Source organism: Colletes gigas, unplaced genomic scaffold, assembly GCF_013123115.1.
Source record: "Colletes gigas isolate AHSC1104 unplaced genomic scaffold, ASM1312311v1 Colletes_gigas_Sc00013, whole genome shotgun sequence".
In the NCBI taxonomy this organism is placed as follows: Eukaryota; Metazoa; Arthropoda; class Insecta; order Hymenoptera; family Colletidae; genus Colletes; species Colletes gigas.
Window position 1 is genome coordinate 4,118,904 of NW_025106642.1, and position 22,862 is coordinate 4,141,765.

Below are 22,862 nucleotides of genomic sequence, written 5' to 3' on the forward strand. Positions count from 1 at the left end.
TTCCTCACTACCATGATCAAAAATAAGTTGAATTTTTCATCTTGTTGAAACCCTTATTATCAATGAAAACGTATATTTTAAACTTTGTTGGACAACATGGTTTGTCAATAATTTTAACTGGTATGGTCATCTTGTACATTCACTGTTACGCTTTGTATGATCATCAGTTACCATTGTACTTCTTTTTATCACATACATTTTCCTCCAACAACATTCAAGTGTTAATTATGTGAAGAATGACATTCATTCCATTATTGCTAAATTAGTGCATCTAAAAAAGATTTTCTTAAACTTTGTTATTAATAATAGAATACACAAATGTATTACAATTATTATTGTGGAAAGCTGTTATTGTGTTAACCAAGTGTAATACAGACAATGTGTTACTTTACCATACTATGTTTTACCATGAAAAATACTTTTTACACCAAGCAAATTGCAACAATGTGGGGTTTTTTACAGACTGTATTTTCAACCTATTTTAACCATACATGAAAAGATCGAAAACATGTAGACGGGAGTCATAACATGCTATAGCAAAGACGAGAATCGTAACGCGTTGTAATAATTTTATTATATAAAATATATTGTGACGAAACGAAGAAATTCGTGTTTCGAATTTGCCGCGGTCGGAAATGTTGGCATCGATCGACGCACGTTAACCGGAAGCCATTGTATAGCAGCGAACCTGTTGGCGGCTTTTCCAGTTAAAATTTCTTTTCTGAGGGTACCTTCAGATACCTTGTTATATTAACCGAACATCATTGGACTGGTATTCGTTTTTTTCGGGCACAAAGACCACGTTTATGTGAATTCTACTTACCGGTACAAATCATCCGGGTATTCATAACAGGATTTGTTCGCCTCTTCATCGAGGGCCCAGTATCTGTGACAGAAAATACGTAGTTATGGGCGTGGATGTGGAAGTTATCTCTCCTGGAGACGGTAATTATTCTGTGCACGATATTCCGCAGTCTTTCACTTTTCTTATACGTTTGTTGCTCCTCTCTTTCCGATTCGAGTACCGCCTATCTCTTTTCTATCTTATTTCGTTCGGATCTCATTAATCATGTTGCAATTAAAATATGCCGTGAAGTCGTGTCGACGCGATTTATTTACAACCTAAAATTCTATGAAAAGCGTGCTTCGTTTATGATCCCATTCCAAATAAGGTGATTTCGATTGTTAGTTAATACGTTCGACGAATGTACAAGTTCTTACAAAATTAGTACGTTTTATGTGTAATGCAATTTTTCTCTTAATCATGTTTCGTGTGTTCAGGTCAGACATATCCGAAAAGGGGACAGACTGTAATTGTCCATTATACAGGTAAACGTGTTTAATTGCATTTCCGAATCAAGTTGTATATTTAAAGTATGTTGTATATAAATTTGTTATACATTTTATACAAAATTTTGTTATACATTCGTATACGATCTTATTAAATATTAATTATTTTGTGTAAAATATTGTATGGAATTGTGGACTGTTCGATGTTCACACTTTTGTTGAGATCAATGGTTATATAAATTTAGATTTGAAATTATTATAAAAGGTCGAATACAGAAAAATTTTCTCAAAATAGTCTACTTAAGGTTAAATATAAAATATTCATTTTATCGAACAAAAGTTTTTGGTCTTCAAAAGATAATTGAAAGTAGGTACTTTTTAGTATATGTACTGCCGAAGCAAGTACTGAAAGTAGGTACTTATTTCATACGTAACTTATTGCTTATCAAAAAATTTAAAAACATATCGTAAAGCATAAAATTATGTAATAGTTCGAATAATAATATTTTGACTTCATTAGCAGTACTATATCCATTTGCGTAAGCCACAATAAAGTCAATACAAAAAACAATTATAAATAAATAATAAAACTATGAAACATGATCATCAAGTATCTTTATTTATCGTAACAATAGCAAATGAAACATATTTGTGATCAAACTAACACAGAAATAGCAGAGAATAACAGAAAAATTTGTTAATTTATTTAGGCTAAAACTAAACGTAACATATATATTTTCAAACGTCTGGATTAATTTGAATCAACGGAGAAATAGATTATAGACAAGTTCAAATATACTTAGGTATAAACGTTAAGCGGTTAATAAACTGGCAAATTATAATTTATATAGAGATTTTATCATTATAGAATCGTTTGCTAGGAAATTTAAAGTTATTTACATTAATTATCTGATAGGTACCTTCCTGAATGGGAAAAAATTCGACTCTAGCAGAGACCGTGGGATGCCATTTAAATTCAGAATAGGTAAAGGAGAAGTTATTAAAGGGTGGGACCAAGGTGTTGCTCAAATGTGTGTCGGAGAACGTGCTAAGTTAACTTGCTCACCAGACTTTGCCTATGGTCTCAGAGGACATCCTGGAGTATATCCTTTAATACGAAGTAGAAATTTACAGTATTATTAATTATAGTAACAAGTCTGCTTAAAAAGAAAAGACTGCGTAAAGAACAAATTTTAGCAGTAGGTATTAAATGAATATTAAAATTTTTATTTTTGTTGAAGTTTGATTGAAACATAATATATTTCATTGTGTTATATAAGATAGATTATTCTTAATAGTCTAGAGAATGTTCGCGTTGCTGCTGTTTCCATGTCAAAATGTGCATTTTGCATGCTTTTTAAAATTTTGCATTGGGCGGGTATTAGTATTAAATCAGCATCCATTGAATTTTTTTTAATTTACATTTGTTTTATTAACACGTTATAAAATGGCTGAAAATTCTGAATTATAAGAATTTATATCTTAATAAAAAATAACTAAACGCGAAGAAATTAATCCTTATAAAATCGTTTCGATTTAATAATTTTATTAATGACATAAATTGTACTGTTGTATTATCCTTGACAAAGACACACTATTCCACCAGACAGTGTTCTTATCTTTGATGTGGAGTTGTTGAAGGTGGAGACTTGAAGAATGTTTCAGGATATACCAAATTGACTACACACATCAGAACCACTGATAATTAAACGCTTCAAATTGCATTATATTAAGTAGTCATTGCATAAGTGGTATGTCTCGCATACTAATATTAATTCGATTGCTCATACGAAACGAAAAACTTTTAAGATATCAATTCTGTGTTCCACTGTTGCACAATTATATAAACTATAAATTACAATTGTACACAAACGTCGAATGATCAATCGGGTGTGGAATTTAAGAACACTTTTTGCATACTTTTACTACTAATATGATCACCGTATACGTTACATAATTTGATGATAATCGACTGCATTTCTACTATGAGTAATTGAATTAAATAAATCTTAAAGTATTTGATATATAATCCGATGCCTGTGTTCACTCCAATTACTTAGTACTTGGTAAACAATCACCTGGATATTTTGTTCAAAATCTTTCAATAACGCAATGAAGAGTAATTGTACTGATATTGTAATAGTATGAACCTTTACACGAAAAAATTCAATAAAAAATTGTCTTGTCACAAAGCGTGTGTTTATTAACCTACAGTCAACAGTTTTGCATTATAATTATGATTTTCTAACTTTTGATTGTATACATGTTCAAAAAGGAACGTGGCAGGTAAAATTAAGAAGTGAAAGACATGATTTTAAATAAGCTGAACATGTTTTGGATACAACTTATACAAATACTTTAACTCTCTCATAATGCGAATATTTTCTCATTTATAAGTTATTCCTACCTATAATATCGATACATTTTTATACAATTCATACCAGTGGTGTGCAAACGATAAAACCAATTTAGAAATATGTTATTTGGCTTATCAGTAGCATGACACCAACATTAAACTATATCAGTGTTAGATATTATAGATCGTATTGCGACACAAATTGCACACCACTAGTTTACATGATGTCACGAATTATTCATTGTATTCTCTGACTTATTTAAAGCATTTTTACAAATACAATATGCAACAAGTTTTATCAAAATGAAAGTAATACTAATTACCTATTACTGGAAGTAAGCGATAACAATTTTTACATAAATTAAAAACGCATACGTATACCTATATACATATGTATAACCGAACGTACATAATATAAATAAATATTACGATCCATTATTCGAGCCATAAAAATGCACTATATATAAAAACATTTTTCTTTACATATCTTCATGAGAAATATATAAATAAATTAACGCAATTATAATTGACATTTGTCTAACATAACATAAAACTTATTAGTTCTTTCGCTGCTGCGTGTGCTTACCTAATTCTAAAAGCGTTTACTCTCACTGTACACAGAAAACAATACTACGTAATGTTACCTCGTATGTATTGTCGATAACAACATTTTATCAATTAAATATAAAGATAAAATAGCGAATTAAATACAATTCATCGCTATATTTATACGTTCTTTGCAATTTGAGCGTCACTTGTGCACATTTAGCAGCGAAAGGATTAACACTGTTACAAAAATATGTTATTTTAATAAACAAACAACTCGGGAAAGTGTATTTCGTAAGCTGGTGGTGCTTGATTAGGTTTGGCATCTGTTGGCGGTCCGCCTGGTTGAGTTGTATTACGTGGATCGACGGCCAACGTATTAAATATTTCTGATAATTTACTTTGAAGAACGTCATGCTGTAAAGTTATCCACAATATTAAAACTTATCTTTGTATTTTCCCCAGTCAGCAATTTATATTTTTTGTACCTTCGGTTGTGTTTTTGACACCAAATCTTGGAATGGTGCGTTTCTAAAGAAGTGCGACAATTGTAATCGCTTTTCTCCTTCCACCGCGTGATTACTATTATTTTCTGTTAGAATTCGTTTCATACTTTCGAATGTTAACTCCTCTCCTAGCAATTTCTATAAAATATGAGCATTAAAAAAATTAATAAAATTATACATAGCTATTGAATATTTATAAGGCCTCAGTTATAACAGAGCTAAAAAGTTGTGTTGATATAGCGCCCAATTGAATTTTTTTTTGGTTTAATCTAAATTAAAATTATAAATAAAAAATGTACCTTCTGTACGCCAGGAGATGAGCCACCACTGTCCAATTCCGTAGCACCAGAATTAATATCTGCTAATGAATTTCGACCGGCACTATCGACCCACGAATGTCTGAAAATGTTATGTTGATACTGCTAATTTAATATCAAAACTTTATGTAATGTTATGAGAAGAGAACACGTTAAAATATTGTTATTTTTACCGATGTTGTAACGAAGTACTGCTATAACCAGATCCCTGTTGCAGCTTCCCACTGTCCAGACCAGCTCCTTTCAAACATTCGCTCAGAACAGCTTGATCAACTAAAAGAACTGGAGCTAATCTAGAAGATAAACCGGGATCATACTGAGATTGCAAATCAGGTAACAGATGTGGTGCCTCTTTCCGCCGTATTTCTACAATCTTGAAACGTATAAATTAAAGACATAATACATTATTATAATATACTGATACATTGAGTAGATTACAACTTACTTTGTTTGCATAATCCATGAGCGACGTAATGTTACAAACGTAAGATATCAATACTAGCAAACTGATGACAATTGTGTGCAAGTTGAATTTTAGCGAAACGCTAATTTGACCACTTGTTAGAGCCAAATCTTGAAGACTCAGCACTAATCTTAGTAGCTCTAATATCGTTTCCTCGGAAGCCAATTCTACAGCAAGTAGTGCCAACGTTGTGTATATAGATTCCACATTTTCTACCGTGTTACTTGCCAATTCCAACGACTCATAAAGCGCCAAATAGATTTCAGAGCCATGTTTCCGAATAAAGATCACATCTGGTCTGGATGCTTTTTCAATAGTAAGATCAAGTGGCGCCACGTTTACTCTATTTAAAAGAATACAGTCATGAGTAGTAAAAATTATAAAAATTGATTAACGATAACTTACGTAGGTTTTGCAAGTTTCCTAATATTTTGATGTCTGTCAATTAAGGTATGGAAGATCTTTTGTACTAAAAGTCGCATCTCAGCGTCTGCTGCCAGCGACATCCTTAATAATGGTTCCAAGAAACTTGGCGGGAATGTTGTATTTAAATGTATAGTTTGATATTTTGTGCCGACCTAAAGACAATGAAAAATTTATTTTATAATTATACTCCGCCCGCATTAAAGAAGTAAACAAGACATAAATTACCTTTAAAAGAGATTTTAAAAGAATACTTTGAAGTAACACATCTCCTTTTCCAACCGAGACTATACGATCCGGTTGACTGTATGGAACCTTACTCATGATAAACATCATAATTTCTATTTTCTGGTAATCTGGAAGATGGTTTGCAAATTCCCCAAGAGCATTAATAAGCGCTTCTTGATACAACTGTTCGTCGCTACTAGATGGTTGGTTTCTTGTTACGCTAACTCGGAGGTGAGACAGTAGAGAATTTATTATTTCCAGAACGGATGGACCTTAAAAATTATTTCATTTTTAATAACGTTGCGATTTAACGCTATAATTTCTGAGTGAAAGTGTTAGTGAAACTAATTTCTTTTCTATACACTAAACATACCAACACTTTCACCAGCTGCAATTGAAATAATTTTTGATAAGGTATCCGCAATACTAGTTCGAATTTTTGCGGACGATTTCGAATGATCATCGAGATGCGTCATTAATGCTTCCACAACTGTATAAGAATATTGTGACTAAAAAGAAAGTATTAATATCTTCGTACATTCATTAATTATTGTCTATTCATAGTTCATTGATCTTTCACTAACCTGAATGGAAAACATAATTATCCTAAATGTATGAATAGCAAAATAATTAGGAACCCATAATTGATGATTGTCTAAGTGCCTGGAAATAATTTTTATATTTTATAACTCAAGGTAATAGTTTATGACTTTTATTCGTAAACATTGTCAAACCTTAAAACTGGTCTAATAACACATCGGATATGTCCGAACGATGCACGCCCAACAAGTTCTCGCATACAAGTTTCCGCAAATTGTGGTGGATCAGTCCGCTCTTCGGTCGGGCTGTCCGGTGTTGCATCTTCTTTACTCGAATATCTATTAGAACAGAATTATGGATGTAGAAAAAATCAAGTACATTGCACACATATGCCAGCTTGTTTATATACCAATGTCTCTTCGATACATTACCTCGAATTTTGCATATTATATAGCAATGATGGAACGATCTTATCCATATGAACAGGTTCCCAAATGTTTTCCACTAAATCATCCGAAAGTGTTTTTCTTACGACCCCCTAGATGTAAACAGTTTAAATTGATTAATTGGTTTAAAACAAAAAGTATTGATACGAATAGAAGTTTTATTATGATACAAAAATTTGTCAATTTGCTACTTAGTGAGTATAAAAACCATGCCTGTAAGCCCTGAATTCCAGCAAGTCGGATTTGCTTGCGGATCGCAGGGTCATCGTTATTGGAGTGGCACATTGCAGAGTACTTTGATACAAAGAAATCGTAACGTGTGTGATAAGACGGCGTATCTTGCTCGATGTTGGCAAATCGGACAAACTGGAAGAAGCCAGCACTTTGTTCAACTGAATTCAAAGATGCCAAAGATACGATTATTTTTTATATCAATGGTAGATAATTGTCGCGTACGATAAAAAAAAAATGAAAAATACGTTATACCGTGACTTTTAAGTTCAACGATCGAGCGTCAATATCTAACATCGTTTGTTAAAACTTACAGATTGCGTTGCCAATATTTGTAGCTGAGGATCAGTGGATTCCAATAATTTTTGTATCATTTTTAAAAAGCTTTCGACAAATAAATTCAATGTTTGGGCGTGGCATGCTAGTAAAAGCTGATCCATCGCTTCCATAGCGATTACCACGAATCCATTTCTTCTCCTGTTGATTCACACGCATGATTTAAAATTTTACATTTAAAAGCAGAAAAAATATCTAGGATATCTCGATGGTGAAGCTGTTTACTGTAGTCTTGGATAGTAATTTATTGGTAACATGCAATTAATCGTATGACTAGCGCATAACATAAGTAAACAACAATTTACGATAATCGCATGAGCATGCAGTTTTTACAAATATCGGATTAATTATACGTGGTTCCCTGTTATTTAGATCGTATATGTTGTACCTGTAAATATCCCTGGAAGCCCTTTGAAATAAATATTCTCCGATTCTATCTAATTTTTCAGGGCTGCTTAACGAATAAAAGGTCAACTTCTCCATATTGTTTTTGACCAAGCCATCCTAATCGCAGAAAAATATCGTATTAGATATTATATTAAACAAAATATACAGTAATGTTTTTACTTAAAATTTGTATGTACTCATTTCGTTAATATAACAGGAACATATGGCAGAAGAATACTTTGAGAAAATTTATAGAAAACTGAAAGTCAATCTTGAAAATATTATTAATGTCTTACCAATATTTATCTAAAACGTTACAGAAATATAAAATGAAATTTTTATTATAACATATACATTTTTTATTTTATATTTAAAATTATGATTCGCGAATATAATTAAAGCGATGTTTTATGATTTTAATTACATACGGATGTCTTTAATATTATAAACAATCATGTTCAGTTTTAATGCTTTAACACGAGAATAAATACATGAGAGAACCAAGAATAGAGTTTCTCGTGATTATAATAAATATAAGAAACGTGTTTCGATCTGTCATTATTGTTGGCATTGCACTTAAATATATGAAAGTTCAATTGCATAACAAGAAACCCATTATCCTAGTTTTGTTTATTTGAAATAAATGTTCGAAGAATATCCAGTTATTAGCGATACAAAAATTAGAAAGCAACTCACTTGTGGGTTGACCGGAAAAATATTGTCGACGAGCCTCTTGTACCGTGGACGTAAAGCTGAACAGCACCAACAACAGCCTAGTAAAAATAGAAAGAAATGATTACAAACGAGAAACAAGGTTCCATAAATTGTCTAAAACGATTAACGGGCACTAGTGGGACATGGCCAAGAAAATAACGCTTCGCGGAAACACACGTTTCAATAGGAAATTAAAATATTTACCGAACATTTCGATAGGATCGAGTCACTACAGTAGAGACACGAAAGGACCTCGATCGACTGATATTATCAATAGAGTGCAATTTTGAGCCACTAGAAAAATCACTGGACGATTAGTAGCATGACATTTTTATTTTATCCACCGAGCAACGGTAAGTTATTTATAAATCATCGTGATAATTGAGCGAATAGATCAAATTATGAACAAGATACGTTTACACGTGAATTTATATTCATTGTTAACGACGATAGAATTTTAATGCTGCGACAGGGTGAGTTTGATAATATTTATTCTGTTTCTATTGATTTCTAAAAATTAACACAGCAGCAGTGTAAAAACTACGTGATGGATGGCAGCACGATTCGTATTTTTGGACGAGCGAAATTACGTCTTTTAGCACAGATAGACCTAGGGCCATAGATGAGAAATAGGATAGATGGGGGCATACAGTAGAGCTTTCTGTTTCGCGACTTTGAAAGCTAAAAAGTGATTAGACTAAAGACCCCGTTGCTATTTTCGTGTCACACCCACTGTTATCGATTCAGAATCAAATAGAGGCTAGCGCGTTCAGCGGTAAGAATTGAAACATTCATTTTCATAGTATCGTAATACGATAATATTGGAATTGGAAATTTTTAACAATAGAGTAGCACAGACGAGGTATACGAGTAGGCCTTTCACCTAATGTATTTTTTCGGTCCGTTTTTCTGGGGTCCCGGGACCCCTCTTAGCATTTTCGTGTCACTCGCAACGTTACCAACAGATTCAGAAATTAATTTCAATCCCTTCCATAGTCAACTCACATGGATTTACGCAACTACAGCTGTATGGCTATCAATACTAATTCAGTGAATAGTTTCTCAACTGACCGTCATCCATGAGAAGAGGACGTTGAAATCACCTTCGAATTTTTCGCCCACGTATGGGAATTGTTCGAACTGACGTAGAAAAAGACAAAAATTAACGAGATACACTCTTCCAAAGTGGAACAAAATGTTAAGAAGGTCATGCATCAAATTGTAAGGGGATCCTCGTAAGAAGGCTTTGATCTTCGTAATGATTTTAATGGGTCAATGATCAATGACTTATGGTCACTGGTGGTCAACAGCGAGGTCGACATCAAGGTCAGCGGTCCAGTGAAGATCCAGAAATGGTCAAGAGGTGGGACCAATCGAAATAGTTTCTTTGTAGACAAGACAGTCTTAACTGTTAACTTTATCCTTGGCTCTGATTAGTCTCCCCACCCTTTCATCACCTCAGACATATAAGCAGGGTCACTGCGAAGAATTCTTCAGTCGCGTCGCGAATTCGGAAGTGCGCGGACAGCCAGGAGAGAACCGGGGACCGCTGCTGACCTCTGCTGGCCAGCGCTGACCATGGATGACCACTACTGACCAGTTCTGACTAGTGCTCCTACCACTACTGACCACTACTGACCACTACTGACCAGTGCCGGACGGTGATGACCAACGGTAAGAACTGTTTAAAAATTCTCTCCCCTCTTCTATTCTATCGTTTGATACCAATTTCGCTTGAATAAACTGATTTTGCGATGCTTGCCCAACCGACGTTGTTATAATATGAATATTTTCTTACTTTACAGCTGGCCCAGTGGTAACTAACCTATGTACTGACAACAAGTAGTAAGTCCACTCCACTTATTTATATTTTATTATTTTTATTTGTTTGTTACGAATGTTCCTTTTCTCCGTTTCTATTTTTATATTTGTAATATTGTTTTCAATCATATACTCGTAATATTCTACGGAGGTACTTCGTTTGATCCTTCCATTTCGTTTGATTGTTTGGCGTTGATTAAACTTGGTGTCTCGATCCAAGTTTCTTTCATTACAATTACGAATGTTCGTTTTGATATGTACGACATTGTGTCGATGCATATATCATATTTGTTTCGACGACACTGATGAATATAAGAATGTTCCTTTCGATATGAATAACATGGTGTCGATGCATACACCATATTTGTTTCGATGACACCGATCAATATAAGATTCTTATTTTTACGTTTCAGCTTAAATTCTTATCACATTTTGCTAATATACTCTGTTCAATTCCCTTTAGCTAAATTCCTTTACTTAAATTCCTTACCGTATCTCACTAATAGAAATATTAGTTTTGATTTACCTTCACCCCTTTTTAACCTCTTAGTTTACAGTGATGTTTCAGAGACGTGATAACTCTACCGGACCAAACATGAATGAGACGTCTCAGAGACGTGATAAGTCCACCGGACCAAACCTTGGTGATGCTTTTGGCACGCACAGTTGGAAATTAAATCGTAAGGCAAAGTGTTTTAGACTTAAGCTTCGGCCGGTTGTGTACGTGCTTCCTTTGGCAAGTGTAGTTAGTACCTTTTGCTTAAAATTCTAATCTTCTTGCACACCGCGATTTTCAAGATGACAAATGTCATAGTAGATTCATTTTTAATTTGACACTCGTTTTAAAATGAATATATAATGAGTATAGATACATATATGAGTAGTATTACTTTCTCTCGTTCGCTTGTTCTCTGGTTCTCGCTTTCCGAGATTATGTCTCGACTGAAAGGACCGGGAGAGTTTTGCTCGATCACCTCTGTTTGATAAAATGAAACACGTGACACCGGTGTAGTAGGTGTGATAGCTCTTACCGCTTCAACCCTGGTGCAGCTTGGTTCAGCTTAAGTGGGGCCTCGCCGAGCGCATATATTCTCCTCTTTATACGGAAAAGAGAATGACCTCCGGCGAGAGTCCCTGACCCATATCCGTTCTCGAGTACTAAGCGGGTCCTGTTGTGACCGTGTGTCCTCCAGGGCCCGGCGGTTGTACGTAGAGAGGTCCGATCGACGTGGGTCAGGGGCGCGACTTGCTTTTCTGATAATCAAGGCCGGGGGGGATCAATCTGATACCCACACTCACTGCACACTCGCTGAGCACGTGTCGCGTCGCGTTTTATTTAAGCGTGCGATGTTTTTACACGCCGCAATTTTCAATATGACAAATATCGTAATATCAATCGAAAGTAAAGTCATGATTATAAAGATATATAATATCTTTCATAATGCTTATAATTATATTAACTTTAGAACGAGTGTCAAATTAGTAGCTTCCGATTGTTCTTTACATTCTTCGATAATTAAATTCACTTTCATAATTTAGTCGACGACTTTGGGTATCTTCGATATCGAGGATACCCAAAGTCTTTCTTTACTTATTAAAATATATCATTAGATTGACGTGCAAGAAGATATTTCGCGACGAATACATTTTAGAGTCAAAGATAACCTCGTATATTATGTACCATTTTTACTTGCTCACTGCACTTGCCTGTAGTTGTAGTATTTGTAGTTTTAGATTCAGTGTTGTTCTCTTACTAATCTATTAAACAAATTTCTGTTACAGAGTCCTATGGAAGTTTTAGGTTTATGGAAGTAACAATTAAGAATTGTTACTATTTTATTTGATATCGCTCTGTTTGTGTTTCAGGAAATCATCGTGGGATAAATAGAAGATAGAAGAAAGAAGAAAGAAGAATGTATTCCATGTATTTTGTTTCAGATTGCTTAGTTTATGTTTTAATAATTTAGATTTATAGTTAGGTAGAATGTAAGTAAGAATATATTTTCTGTGTATTTTGTTAGATGATTAGATAGGTAGGATATAAATGAATTTAGATTTATGGTTAGGCAGGAGTTTGGTTCTCTGTATTAATCATTATATCAGGCAGGCAATATTTTGGTCTATTTCTCTGTTCTGTTGATGAGAATTTAGACAAATTGTTTCTCGAAAAACTCTTTCGTTGGTTGCACTTTCGTTTATTGCTTCTTCGACCAACGATTGTTTTATTAATGGAGGGTGGTTGGGAATCGGTTAGGGCGGGTCTCCATTCGCAGCAACCTCCACGTGGTGAGACCTGGGTAATATTATTTAACGTTTAATTAATAATCGTATCGCTCTTAGCTGGGTAATGCAATTATTAATTAAATACTGAATAATATTAGCAAATTGGCTGCGATCCGCTTTGCATAGATCATCATAAATATAGAACTTCTTTGCTAAGTTAGTTTTGATTCCCATTGATTCATCAAAGATTCTAGAGTATTGTCACAGATGTGGTATAGAAGTAGATCCTTCATTCTGTATTTTTGCGGCCTATTTTTATGATTACCATTCTCGTGTCATTCGCAACGTTACCAACAGATTCAGAAATGAATTTTTAGTCTCTTCCATAGTCAACTCACATGTATTTATGCAAACTACAGCTGTATCAATACTAATTCAGTGAATAGTTTCTCAACTGACCGCCATCCATGTGAAGAGGACGCTAAAATCACCTCCGAATTTTCAGGTCGGTATGGCAGTCAGATTGGGCCACGAAAGTCCATAAGGTTGAAAGGTCAAAATTTTCATAATAAATGATATGTAAGTAATGAACATTTTTAGATTATAAACGTAACAGAACTATACCTTGGACTTGCATTTTACATCTTTTTAAAATTCTATGTATTAGTTTCTTTGCTTTCTATTATTCCTTAACTATTTCAATATCCCTGCCATTTCTCATCTGTGATGCTGGATCTACTCTGTACCTCGTCTGCAATGCTAGGTCTATCTTGTACCTTATTGTATTTTTATCAATCGACATGGTCGTAGTGTAAAAAAGAACTGCAGGGTGGTAGCACAGTCTGCATTTTAGTGGGTTTGTAATTTATGGTCGAAGTAAGGAAGGAAGGAAAAGGGGGATTTACGTTTTTCCCAGGGTCTGCTATATAGCTAGTTACATCAATAAATCTAGTAAAAGATAAACTGAATTCAAACGTTAATATTCAGTCAATCTAAAGTTATTCTAAAATTTGGTCATTTATCGCGATACATAACCATAATTATAGCATAACCGTAATTCAAATGAAAGCTTAAACGTTCCTGTTGCACTCTTTAAGTATAAGACTTACTTAACAGAATCTCCTTCGTCTGTCGGCACATTTGAATGCGAAAGGATGCTTCACGGATTATTTATGGATTACTAAAATGCAATTATGAAACGTAGGATGTCGTCAGAAAACTTTTGAAAATCGTTTCTTGCTCGTAGCCCTCTAGAGTCGAAAGCGTCACCACAATTCTCTAGTTTGTTTTTTTTATCGCTTAGCATATTTCTTTTCACCACTTCAGGGACGATTTTTTTTTTCTTTTTGGGTCTATTTATTACTGGCAGTAACTATGATTATATAGTAAGACGTAGGGAGAAATTATTTGAAAGGAAATGGGGGAATACGAGAAGCAGAGTTTGTAAAGGCAAGATATTCCGGATATTGACACGAGGCTTCGGAAATCAATAATAAAGGTTGACTGTTTCGTGTGGTCGTGCGCGGCGATTACATGAAAAACGCATTACCACTATTCATTACGCAAAGGGTGGTGAAATTTTTTGGCAAAATTAAACAATTTCAAATCGTTCTAAAAAAAATATTTTTAGCCAGGGGAGTCAATTACAATTATTTTGGGTGATTAGATATACCTTCGAAATCCTATGCATTTTCGAGAAAAAAATTCCAGAAGGTGGAGAAATTTTTCGTCGAAATTAAAAGGTTTTGAATCATTCTGGAAAAATTATTTTTAGTTGCGGAGGTTAATTACAATCATTTTTGGTGATTAGGTATACCCTCGAATTCCTATGCATTTTCGAGAAAAAAATTCCAGTAGGTGGTGGAATTTTTTGGCAAAATTAAACAATTTCAAATCGTTCTAAAAAAAATATTTTTAGCCAGGGGAGTCAATTACAATTACTTTTGGTGATTAGATATACCTTCGAAATCCTATGCATTTTCGAGAAAAAAATTCCAGAAGGTGGAGAAATTTTTCGTCGAAACTAAAAGGTTTTGAATCATTCTGGAAAAATTGTTTTTAGTTGCGGAGGTTAATTACAATCATTTTTGGTGATTAGGTATACCTTTGAAATCCTATTCATTTTCTAGAAAAAAATTCTAGAAGGTGAAGGAATTTTTCGTCGAAATTAAACAATTTCAAATCGTTTTAAAAAAAATATTTTTAGCTAGGGGAGTCAATTACAATTACTTTTGGTGATTAGATATACCTTCGAAATCCTATGCATTTTCGAGAAAAAAATTCCAGAAGGTGGAGAAATTTTTCGTCGAAACTAAAAGGTTTTGAATCATTCTGCAAAAATTATTTTTAGTTGCAGGAGTCAGTTGCAATAATTTTTGGTCAATAAACATACCCTCGAAATGCTACCCATTTTCTAGAAAAAAATTCAATACGGGTGGAACTTTAAACGTTAATAACTTTTTAACGAAGCCTCAGTTAAGAAATTGATATTCTTGATTTCGTCTTATTTTGGCGTCTAGAATCTCCCATTAAAATTTTCTTGGACTATAACTGCACAAGAACAGTTTTAACAAGTAATGCATGGTATATTATTAGTGTCGATAAATCGATGAAATTATAAATTAAATAATATCTTACATATCTTTAATTTGCGATCGTAAAATAACAAGAATATTTAAACGTAAAAAGAGTGTTTGGACAAAGTTGTTCGCGAAAGCAAATTTTGATTCACTCATTGGAAAGTTGTGTGGAAGGTTTTTAATAATCAATAATCTCAATACTTGTTGAGCTTCATGAAGGGAGCTGATAAACCATTTACTTTGTCCAGGCTGCTGGCATTATGTATTTTTAAAACAGTGGCGTTTATCTAACACACGCTTTTACAGTTAATTTATCATTGTTACAAAAACTAATTATATCAATTTTTAAAATATTTACACGATTTACAAGTAACCGCTACTTCTTTAGATCGTATCGATATTCCATAGAAAGATATTTATAATATATCGTTTTAATTTTCTTGTAAAAGACACTATTGTTCAAACACCAAAGTCAAATTAACCAGGAAAACTATCACTAATGGATACGATGATATCTGGTTCACACGTTTCGTTCTTTAACAGTTCAGTATATTCAGAAAATGTTCGCGACATAATGGGTTCGCAATGTTTAAAATTTTCTGTTCTTTTTTTCTCGTTTTCTAAGATAATAAATAAAATATAAAAGTACGATCTTTTACCACTAATAATGTCGAACTTAAAGGGAAGCGAATGTTTCGTTGATCGTGCTTCGGTTACTTCGATCGAACCGTTAAAGGGTTTAGACGATTCGAATCGAACGACCATCAACGAGCACGACGTTTCGATGGGGAAAAATAGACTGATTCTAGAACTCACAGCCAGGGTCAGTGCACTTGCTCGCGAGGGACTCGAAGACGTCCGGCACTTCCGTTTCGAAACAGCACCTGATCATGGCCATCTTTCCAGCCGGCGATGTGTCCCATGGGTGATTTAAACCGAGAACTTAAAACTTTTCCGATCGTTTCACATCCCCGTTTCCGCGGAGTCCAGGCTTCTTACGTAAAAACGCGACGAACGCGTAGACCAGCCCCGAAAGATCGAGCGGGTAATACCGACGGCGACGTCCGACGCTCGGCGTCGCGACGCCCGTGCCCCACTAACCCGCATTTCACTCGCACGAGGCCACCCTTGACAGTACTTTCCCCGACTACGTCACGCGACTAGCACGCGCCTGCGCGGTGGGAGGATTCCCGATGCTCGAAAACGCGCCGAAGGTAGCGAAGGGTGTGCAACCCCGTGACGCTGATGGAGTCTGCCCCTCAGGGTCGTGGTCCGCGTAAATCAATGCCACATAGAGGATTGGAATCTTTTACGGTAGAATAAATATTGGGTGAGTCGAGAAGTACAGTTCGGAAACTCATTTGTATTGGGTAGTCGTGCGGTCCATAAGTTCCTGTGGGTTTCATTTTGTATCAAATATAACTCGTAACATTTGTCGATCGACTATACAGGGTGTTGGGTTATCTCTGGGAAAAATTTTAATGGGAGATTCTAGGGGCCAAAATAAGACGAAAATCAAGAGTATCAATTTCTTGATTGAGGCTTCGTTAAGAAATTATTAAAAAATTGACAATTACAATCATTTTTGGTGAATATACATACCTCCGAAATCCTACGTACTTTCGAGACAAAAATTCTTTACCGGAATGTTGTGTAATTTCATTTTCTGTCTCACTTCCTCTTGGGTTATTTGTGTAACCTCTGTTGGTAATGTTGCGAGCGACACGAAAATGGTAGACCCCTCTGGTGGCGAGTATGGGAGGCGGCAACACAGGGCTTTAGTGACCCAAAAAATGGACCGAAAAAATACATTGGGGTGAAAGATCTACTTGTGTACTTCGTTTGTGGTTAAAACATAAACTTTTATTGAATCGGTGATGTAGATAATACCACAGACGAGGTATACGAGTAGACCTTTCCCATTTTTATGGGGTCATTTGTATTTGCACGGTGTTAAAAAAACTCATGGGATTAATCGTGCCTTGGAAAGCCGAGAGACGAACCCTTCCCTACCATTCGTTGATTTGCCGACGAGTAACGACGAGTGACGACGGTTGACGACGACTGACGACTGATAATACGAGGACGTCATTCAGTCGATCGAACTTGGTGTGGCCGGACGTGTCAGTAGCTGTCATATAATAAGGTGTGCACTCTTAACTGTAACAAAGGGTTGAATCTTGAAAAGAGAATACATAGAAGTTGGAATATCATTTGTTATCCTCTAATATTTATTATGAGAGCATTGTAAAAATCATATGAGTTATTTCGACTTTTAGATACATTGGGATAACGGTGTAGATTGGAACAGTTCTTTGTCGTTTAACCCTTTGACTGCTAAAGGCGTATATATACGCTTCCACAAGTCTATCAATATATACGAAAAGCGTAAATTTACGCCTTCTGCATTTTTTTTACTATAACACCTTTTACTGTTTTACCAATTGATTCGATATGGAATTGGATAAAAATTGGATATTTTAATTTATTTGCATTTATTATTTTTTTAAACTCTCTCTTAAATCTCTCCGGGTACTTTTTTGGTCACCAGTCGCAGCGACAGGCATGTGACGATCGCGCCATCTATGTTGATGGATTCTTCCTAGGACGCGCCGCAGTCAAAAGGTTAAATAAGACAAATGAAGCTATATGATTTTCATTTCAGTTAGTATTTAGATTAAATCGCGACAGAATTAATTTTGTACTCCTTTAGTTGTATTCCTTTACCAATTGTGTGCTTAATAAAAGTTGATACTCTGGTTTTGTTCTTACACGACAGTGGGATATGAATGTACATTGTTACGATTTAGTTATACAGACGTAAAATACAATTTTGTTTATTAATGTTAATTATTAACATTAATTGCATGCTGTTATAAAATATGTGGAATTATGTATGACATTATGGCATTTTATTACTGAAAATGTTTGGTATTATGCTCATTTATTTATTTCAAGTTAATAACTGTTACAAAATATAGTTTATTCTGGGATTTCCATCTTTAACTATTTTAACATTTTCTCTTACATGTATGAAGAAATAATAGCTATGTTAATAGATAATACAAACTTATCAATGGAGCAATATAAATTGTCAATATATCCATGATATTTACATGCAAACCATAATTGTCCATATATACATGTAACGCAAGTAGCACCAAATAGGAATGAAAGTTGTAAAAAGATTTATATATTCATAGAGTTGATGGTTGGATATCACAGTAGAACGGTTGGAATTCTATGCATTTTGCGGGGGGATGTTTTTTTTTTTTTTTTCACTGCTGCCGATGTAAATGTATTGTTTGTACGATTGTTTCGATCATTAAAACAATTTTCCCCGTAACAACGATTGCAGTCTGTGATTACTGATAACTGGTAGAGAAAGATTAAGTGGAGAAACAATAAAGCGATGTGAAGATAGTTAGAAATAAAGATTATTATTACAAATATTTACAATTAATGTGTGTAAGTAAGATCAGGTCGATCTATGCACAATAAAACATTTAGAAATTATACATAACTGCTAATTATCCTCTTGTGCAACATGATTGTTGCAACACGATTTAATAATATTTTTACTTTCACGCTATTACGCTATAGCTTATCTTAACACATATTACCTGTTATATTTGTAGATTAAAATATCTTGCACGTTCAGAAATTTTGATTTGTCTTGGAACAGTGTGTACAGACTTAGTAGAACGGGAATGGCACTCTGATTCACGGTGAAATGAAATTTATTTCTTCCGTTTTCATAAACCACATGCTCTACGTTCACAATTTATTATGAACACTATCGTGGAATGGTTTTTGTCAACTTGAATGCAATTATAAACTTACTAGATAGTAAGTAACATGTTCGTTATAAGGTAACGTGCAACTTTCTCGAATGCATTCTCATCTTACTCGACAAATTTAAGTTGCTAAATTTGGTAGAGAGAAGGCCCTAAGTATCGAAGGTAGAATACATCTTCAAAGGTTGTGAGGCGAATAACGAAAATCGTGTATTTCATTCAAGTTTTCATATTCCAGCTATATTGCTCGTTCGATGGTACCTATCGTTTTTTTTTTTTAATTTAAATTCGTTTATTATTTCACGAGAAAGGATAATGTTAATCAAAGGAAACAAGAACATGTTTTAAATAGGTGTACATATTTAGTCGATTTTACATATCGTTGCCATAATTCAAATCGTGGTCATAATTCGTTCACACAAGTGGTTGCAAATACGGTTTAGTAATTCACTGGCATGATCAAAAAAAATTTACATCGTTCGTGGTTACAATTACGCATTAAGATCGCCAAATTTTTTATTCGGTTAATAAGATTATTAATTATTTCGCGTTTCGACGTTTTCCATTGTACATTAGAAGAATAGAGCAAAATGGTAATAGTAGCTCGTACAATTGTTCACCGCGAAGCGCGGTGGTTATACGACGCCGTGTATATTAGATCCCTTACGATTACGAATTACTTATGAAACTCAAGACTAGCATTGATCAATGGCCTCCCCTTCAAGCCCGGGACTTCTTGCTTTTCAGCTTGAACCATCCCGCGCTCTTGTTCGGATCGCGTGGAACAGACGTGGACCTGCTTAGTTCTGGTTTCGAATTAACGCTCCGTGACTTGGTGGCCAACGATTCCGTAGACACAGTTCTATCCACCTTCTGTTTGTCCTTTGATTTCAACGTGCTGCGATTGATCGTGCCTGAAAAAGTAAGCGTTTCAACGTTAGTACGATTAATTAAAACAAATACAATTACTATGCCACGGAAAGAACAGAGAATCAACTAGAAACTATCCCCCATCCATCTTCTTTTGACTTTTATTTTTAACGCTACCGCCAGGTACACTGTGATTTGTAATTTTAATCTAGTAAGTGTCCATTACCATTATGGGGCGTGATAGTAAAGTGCATAATTTCAAGTTCGATTCCCCATAGCTGCTACATAAGTTTTTTTCTCTTAAATACAGATAAATTATCTTTATTTATAACACTAATTATTCCTCACTTGTAAATTGCACGTGGTTTCTCTTAATTATTTCCCTTTTGTTTTCAATTACTGAGGAATGAAGGAATTTTACTTGATTAACAATACCAAATTTTTATATACGTTATATATTTTAATAAATATAGAGACTTTATTTAAAGAGTTAATTAAGCATTTCTATGTTTAAATTTCATTATTATATTAAGAGAAAAAACCCTGTGTAGTTATCGGGAATCGAACTTGAGACCCTCCTGGTAGGAGTCTTTTACTTTACCACACGTCCCATAGTTTTAATTAATAGATTAAAATTTTATTTCCAGGTAATAATGTAACTTTAAATATTTAAAAAATTATTGAGTATCTGCCCCTATGATGTTATATATTCAAAAACCTGATAATTAAATCTACAAGTGTGATAAATTTTTCAAAGTGAATTTTCTCAATCGGGAATCCTCGAATGGGGGGAAAAAATCATTTCACAGTCTCGATTTATTTCTGAACGATGAATCGCCATCCCTTGAGGAATTAGACCGCAGCCTGAGGTTTACCGGTTTTCGAGAGATTGTCCTTGCTTCGTCGAGCGTCTTTTCCTCGACGACTTAATGTCTCGCGACTTCTTTGTCTGCGCCTTATGGTCGCCATTGGCTTCGGGTGCAGTTGTTGGTCGTAATTTATTTCGAAAGGTTCTCTGTAGTGTCGCGGCTTCCATGGCGCGAGGACGCTCACGCTCCTCGATACTGTCCTCGTGTGCGATTGCAGAGGTCGATTTAATTCCTCCCTGCTCGCTGCTCTGCGTCTCTCGTTTGGGCCGGGTATTTCGCCCACTGAAAGAACGCGAATTGAAATAGAAGTTGTATTGAAAATTATAATTGAAAACTATTGAAAACAGAAGTATCAGAACAATTTAAGATTTTACCCGGTGCTTCGGTTGTTTAGAAAACGCAAATCGATATAGAATTAGGAGTTAGAAGGTTCGCCATGAAACATCCTGTATATTATTTCGTGGCCATTATAGCTGATCGTAATAGAGTTCAGAGAGTCTCACCTGTAGCAGCGTGGAGGTATACAACAGATCTTTGCGATCTCTGAGAGTTTTGGCTCTGTTGGCTACTGTCCCCTGTCGTACTCTCACCGGAAGACAACGCGCTTTCGGCCAGTCTCGGTGGTTTCCGCGGTGGCGATAAAATGCCCAAATTGTGGCGACTGGAGTTCGTAACATCACGCCCTGAACAGGCATGGTCGTCGGCTCGTTTGTTTCTGTAACGTGGGAATAATTACTATAGCACCGGTGATAACTGATTGTAAGCTTAACGCTGGTTGTAATATTCAGAACTAAATTTTTTAAGTTTCATGTTCCGTACACATCGAGTATCAATGTTTCGTTAATTAGGCGTAGTATCCTGTACGAAACTTAAGGGCATAATAGGTATACTACTTTGATCAAATTCATACCTATTTCCCTGATCTGATCTTAATTTTATCCGCGACTGTAGACAGCACGATTCTCTGTGAAAAGTATAACGCGTATACCTGCGATCTCTGTTGGACGAGACGGACTCCTGATCCGTATCGCCGAAGAAACGTAGGTTCTTCTGCACCGAGACTCGTTCGGGCGCGGACGAGACTTCCTCGTCCTCGGTGCCAGTTGTCAAGATCTCGCTCTCCGGTATCCGGGGCTTCTTATCCACCGCCTGGAACAACGAAATCGTCGATTATCGCGGCGGTAACGGTCACGGTTCGCGGAAAAAATCGCCTCTTTGCCTCGGGCAGCGCGCGAACGGGGAAACAACGGTGGTAACGGAGAGATTATTTGTATCAGCGAGCATCATCGACGAGAGAAAACGTGCACAGAACAGACTTTCTGGCTTCGATCGGGTCCCAAAACCTTGATACTGAGATACCATCTTGGTAGTAGCCTGGTGCGTGGAATTTCGGTACCTTATCGTTCACGAGAAATTGGCTAGGATGGAATAAAGTACAAACAGAATACTTGTTTCACAGGAACAAGGAGACTTGGTCGTTTGCTCCACCTAAGTTCCACTAGAAAGCTCCATTTTTAGCTTCTTAGCAGTTGAACTAATAATTCATAGCAGTAGGATCTCCATACTCGAGAGAGATACATTTTTATTCTATTCATCGTTGCTATTCCGAGCTAACGACTACGTCAATACTTTGTTTCGATTAGTTACGGTTAGAATTCAATCAATTTTGCGAATATGTCGGAAGCTAAGACCGTTGAGGTCCCCTAAAGTAAATAATTCCCATAATTAAGAATCTAACAAGTGGAGGGGATTCAGTTTGCATGTAGTCTATCATCATCTCGTCTCCTAATAGTAGCCACCAATCGGATCACACCACCTCCACACGAGGCCCCCAGAACCCTGTCTGTACCAACTTGTTCGCGACTGATAGGAATAAAACAGATCATAGACCCATGGTGTTAATTTATAGACTTAAAACGT

General features: G+C 35.2%; 3 protein-coding genes across 4 annotated transcripts in view; 1 reads left to right on the plus strand and 2 right to left on the minus strand.

Moving 5' to 3' along the window:
• Positions 1–699: 699 nt before the first annotated feature.
• LOC122399383 (peptidyl-prolyl cis-trans isomerase FKBP1A) lies at positions 700–3,395 on the plus strand. Its single transcript, XM_043400033.1, has 4 exons — positions 700–945; positions 1,282–1,329; positions 2,207–2,393; positions 2,886–3,395. Exons 1-4 carry the CDS (start codon positions 909–911, stop codon positions 2,941–2,943), a joined length of 330 nt encoding a protein of 109 aa, XP_043255968.1. The 5' UTR covers positions 700–908; the 3' UTR covers positions 2,944–3,395.
• Positions 3,396–3,659: 264 nt separating this feature from the next.
• On the minus strand, positions 3,660–16,495 carry LOC122399382 (protein EFR3 homolog cmp44E). The gene is made up of 16 exons (XM_043400032.1): positions 16,223–16,495; positions 8,766–8,842; positions 8,071–8,186; positions 7,661–7,823; positions 7,329–7,481; positions 7,101–7,207; positions 6,864–7,007; positions 6,714–6,792; positions 6,503–6,638; positions 6,130–6,401; positions 5,884–6,056; positions 5,461–5,821; positions 5,189–5,388; positions 4,998–5,097; positions 4,681–4,836; positions 3,660–4,609 (listed from the first exon to the last, which is right to left on the minus strand). The coding sequence occupies exons 1-16, from the start codon at positions 16,302–16,304 to the stop codon at positions 4,454–4,456; spliced, it is 2,475 nt and encodes an 824-aa protein (XP_043255967.1). The 5' UTR covers positions 16,305–16,495; the 3' UTR covers positions 3,660–4,453.
• Positions 16,496–19,484: 2,989 nt separating this feature from the next.
• LOC122399426 (zinc finger CCCH domain-containing protein 13) overlaps positions 19,485–22,862 on the minus strand; it is a 183,646-nt gene continuing 180,268 nt past the window's right edge. For both annotated transcript variants that reach the window (XM_043400103.1, XM_043400104.1), the window contains exons 5-8: positions 21,931–22,091; positions 21,446–21,657; positions 20,949–21,224; positions 19,485–20,117 (exon numbers count right to left, since the gene is read on the minus strand). In XM_043400103.1, coding sequence (XP_043256038.1) covers positions 19,924–20,117; positions 20,949–21,224; positions 21,446–21,657; positions 21,931–22,091 — 843 coding nt within the window. In that variant the 3' untranslated portion in view covers positions 19,485–19,923. The remainder of the gene's footprint in view (positions 20,118–20,948; positions 21,225–21,445; positions 21,658–21,930; positions 22,092–22,862) is intronic.

Bases quoted from the DNA above. Each gene is read 5' to 3' on its own strand.
- LOC122399382 (XM_043400032.1), bottom strand. From the start codon at position 16,304: ATGGCCATGATCAGGTGCTGTTTCGAAACGGAAGTGCCGGACGTCTTC. The intron at 7,824-8,070 runs GTACAACATATA...GTGAATCAACAG, and splicing joins GCTTCCAGGGATATTTACAG to GAGAAGAAATGGATTCGTGG. The intron at 4,610-4,680 runs GTACAAAAAATA...ATAACTTTACAG, and splicing joins TGTCAAAAACACAACCGAAG to CATGACGTTCTTCAAAGTAA.
- LOC122399383 (XM_043400033.1), top strand. From the start codon at position 909: ATGGGCGTGGATGTGGAAGTTATCTCTCCTGGAGACG. The intron at 1,330-2,206 runs GTAAACGTGTTT...ATTATCTGATAG, and splicing joins TGTAATTGTCCATTATACAG to GTACCTTCCTGAATGGGAAA. The intron at 2,394-2,885 runs ATATCCTTTAAT...ACAAAGACACAC, and splicing joins CTCAGAGGACATCCTGGAGT to TATTCCACCAGACAGTGTTC.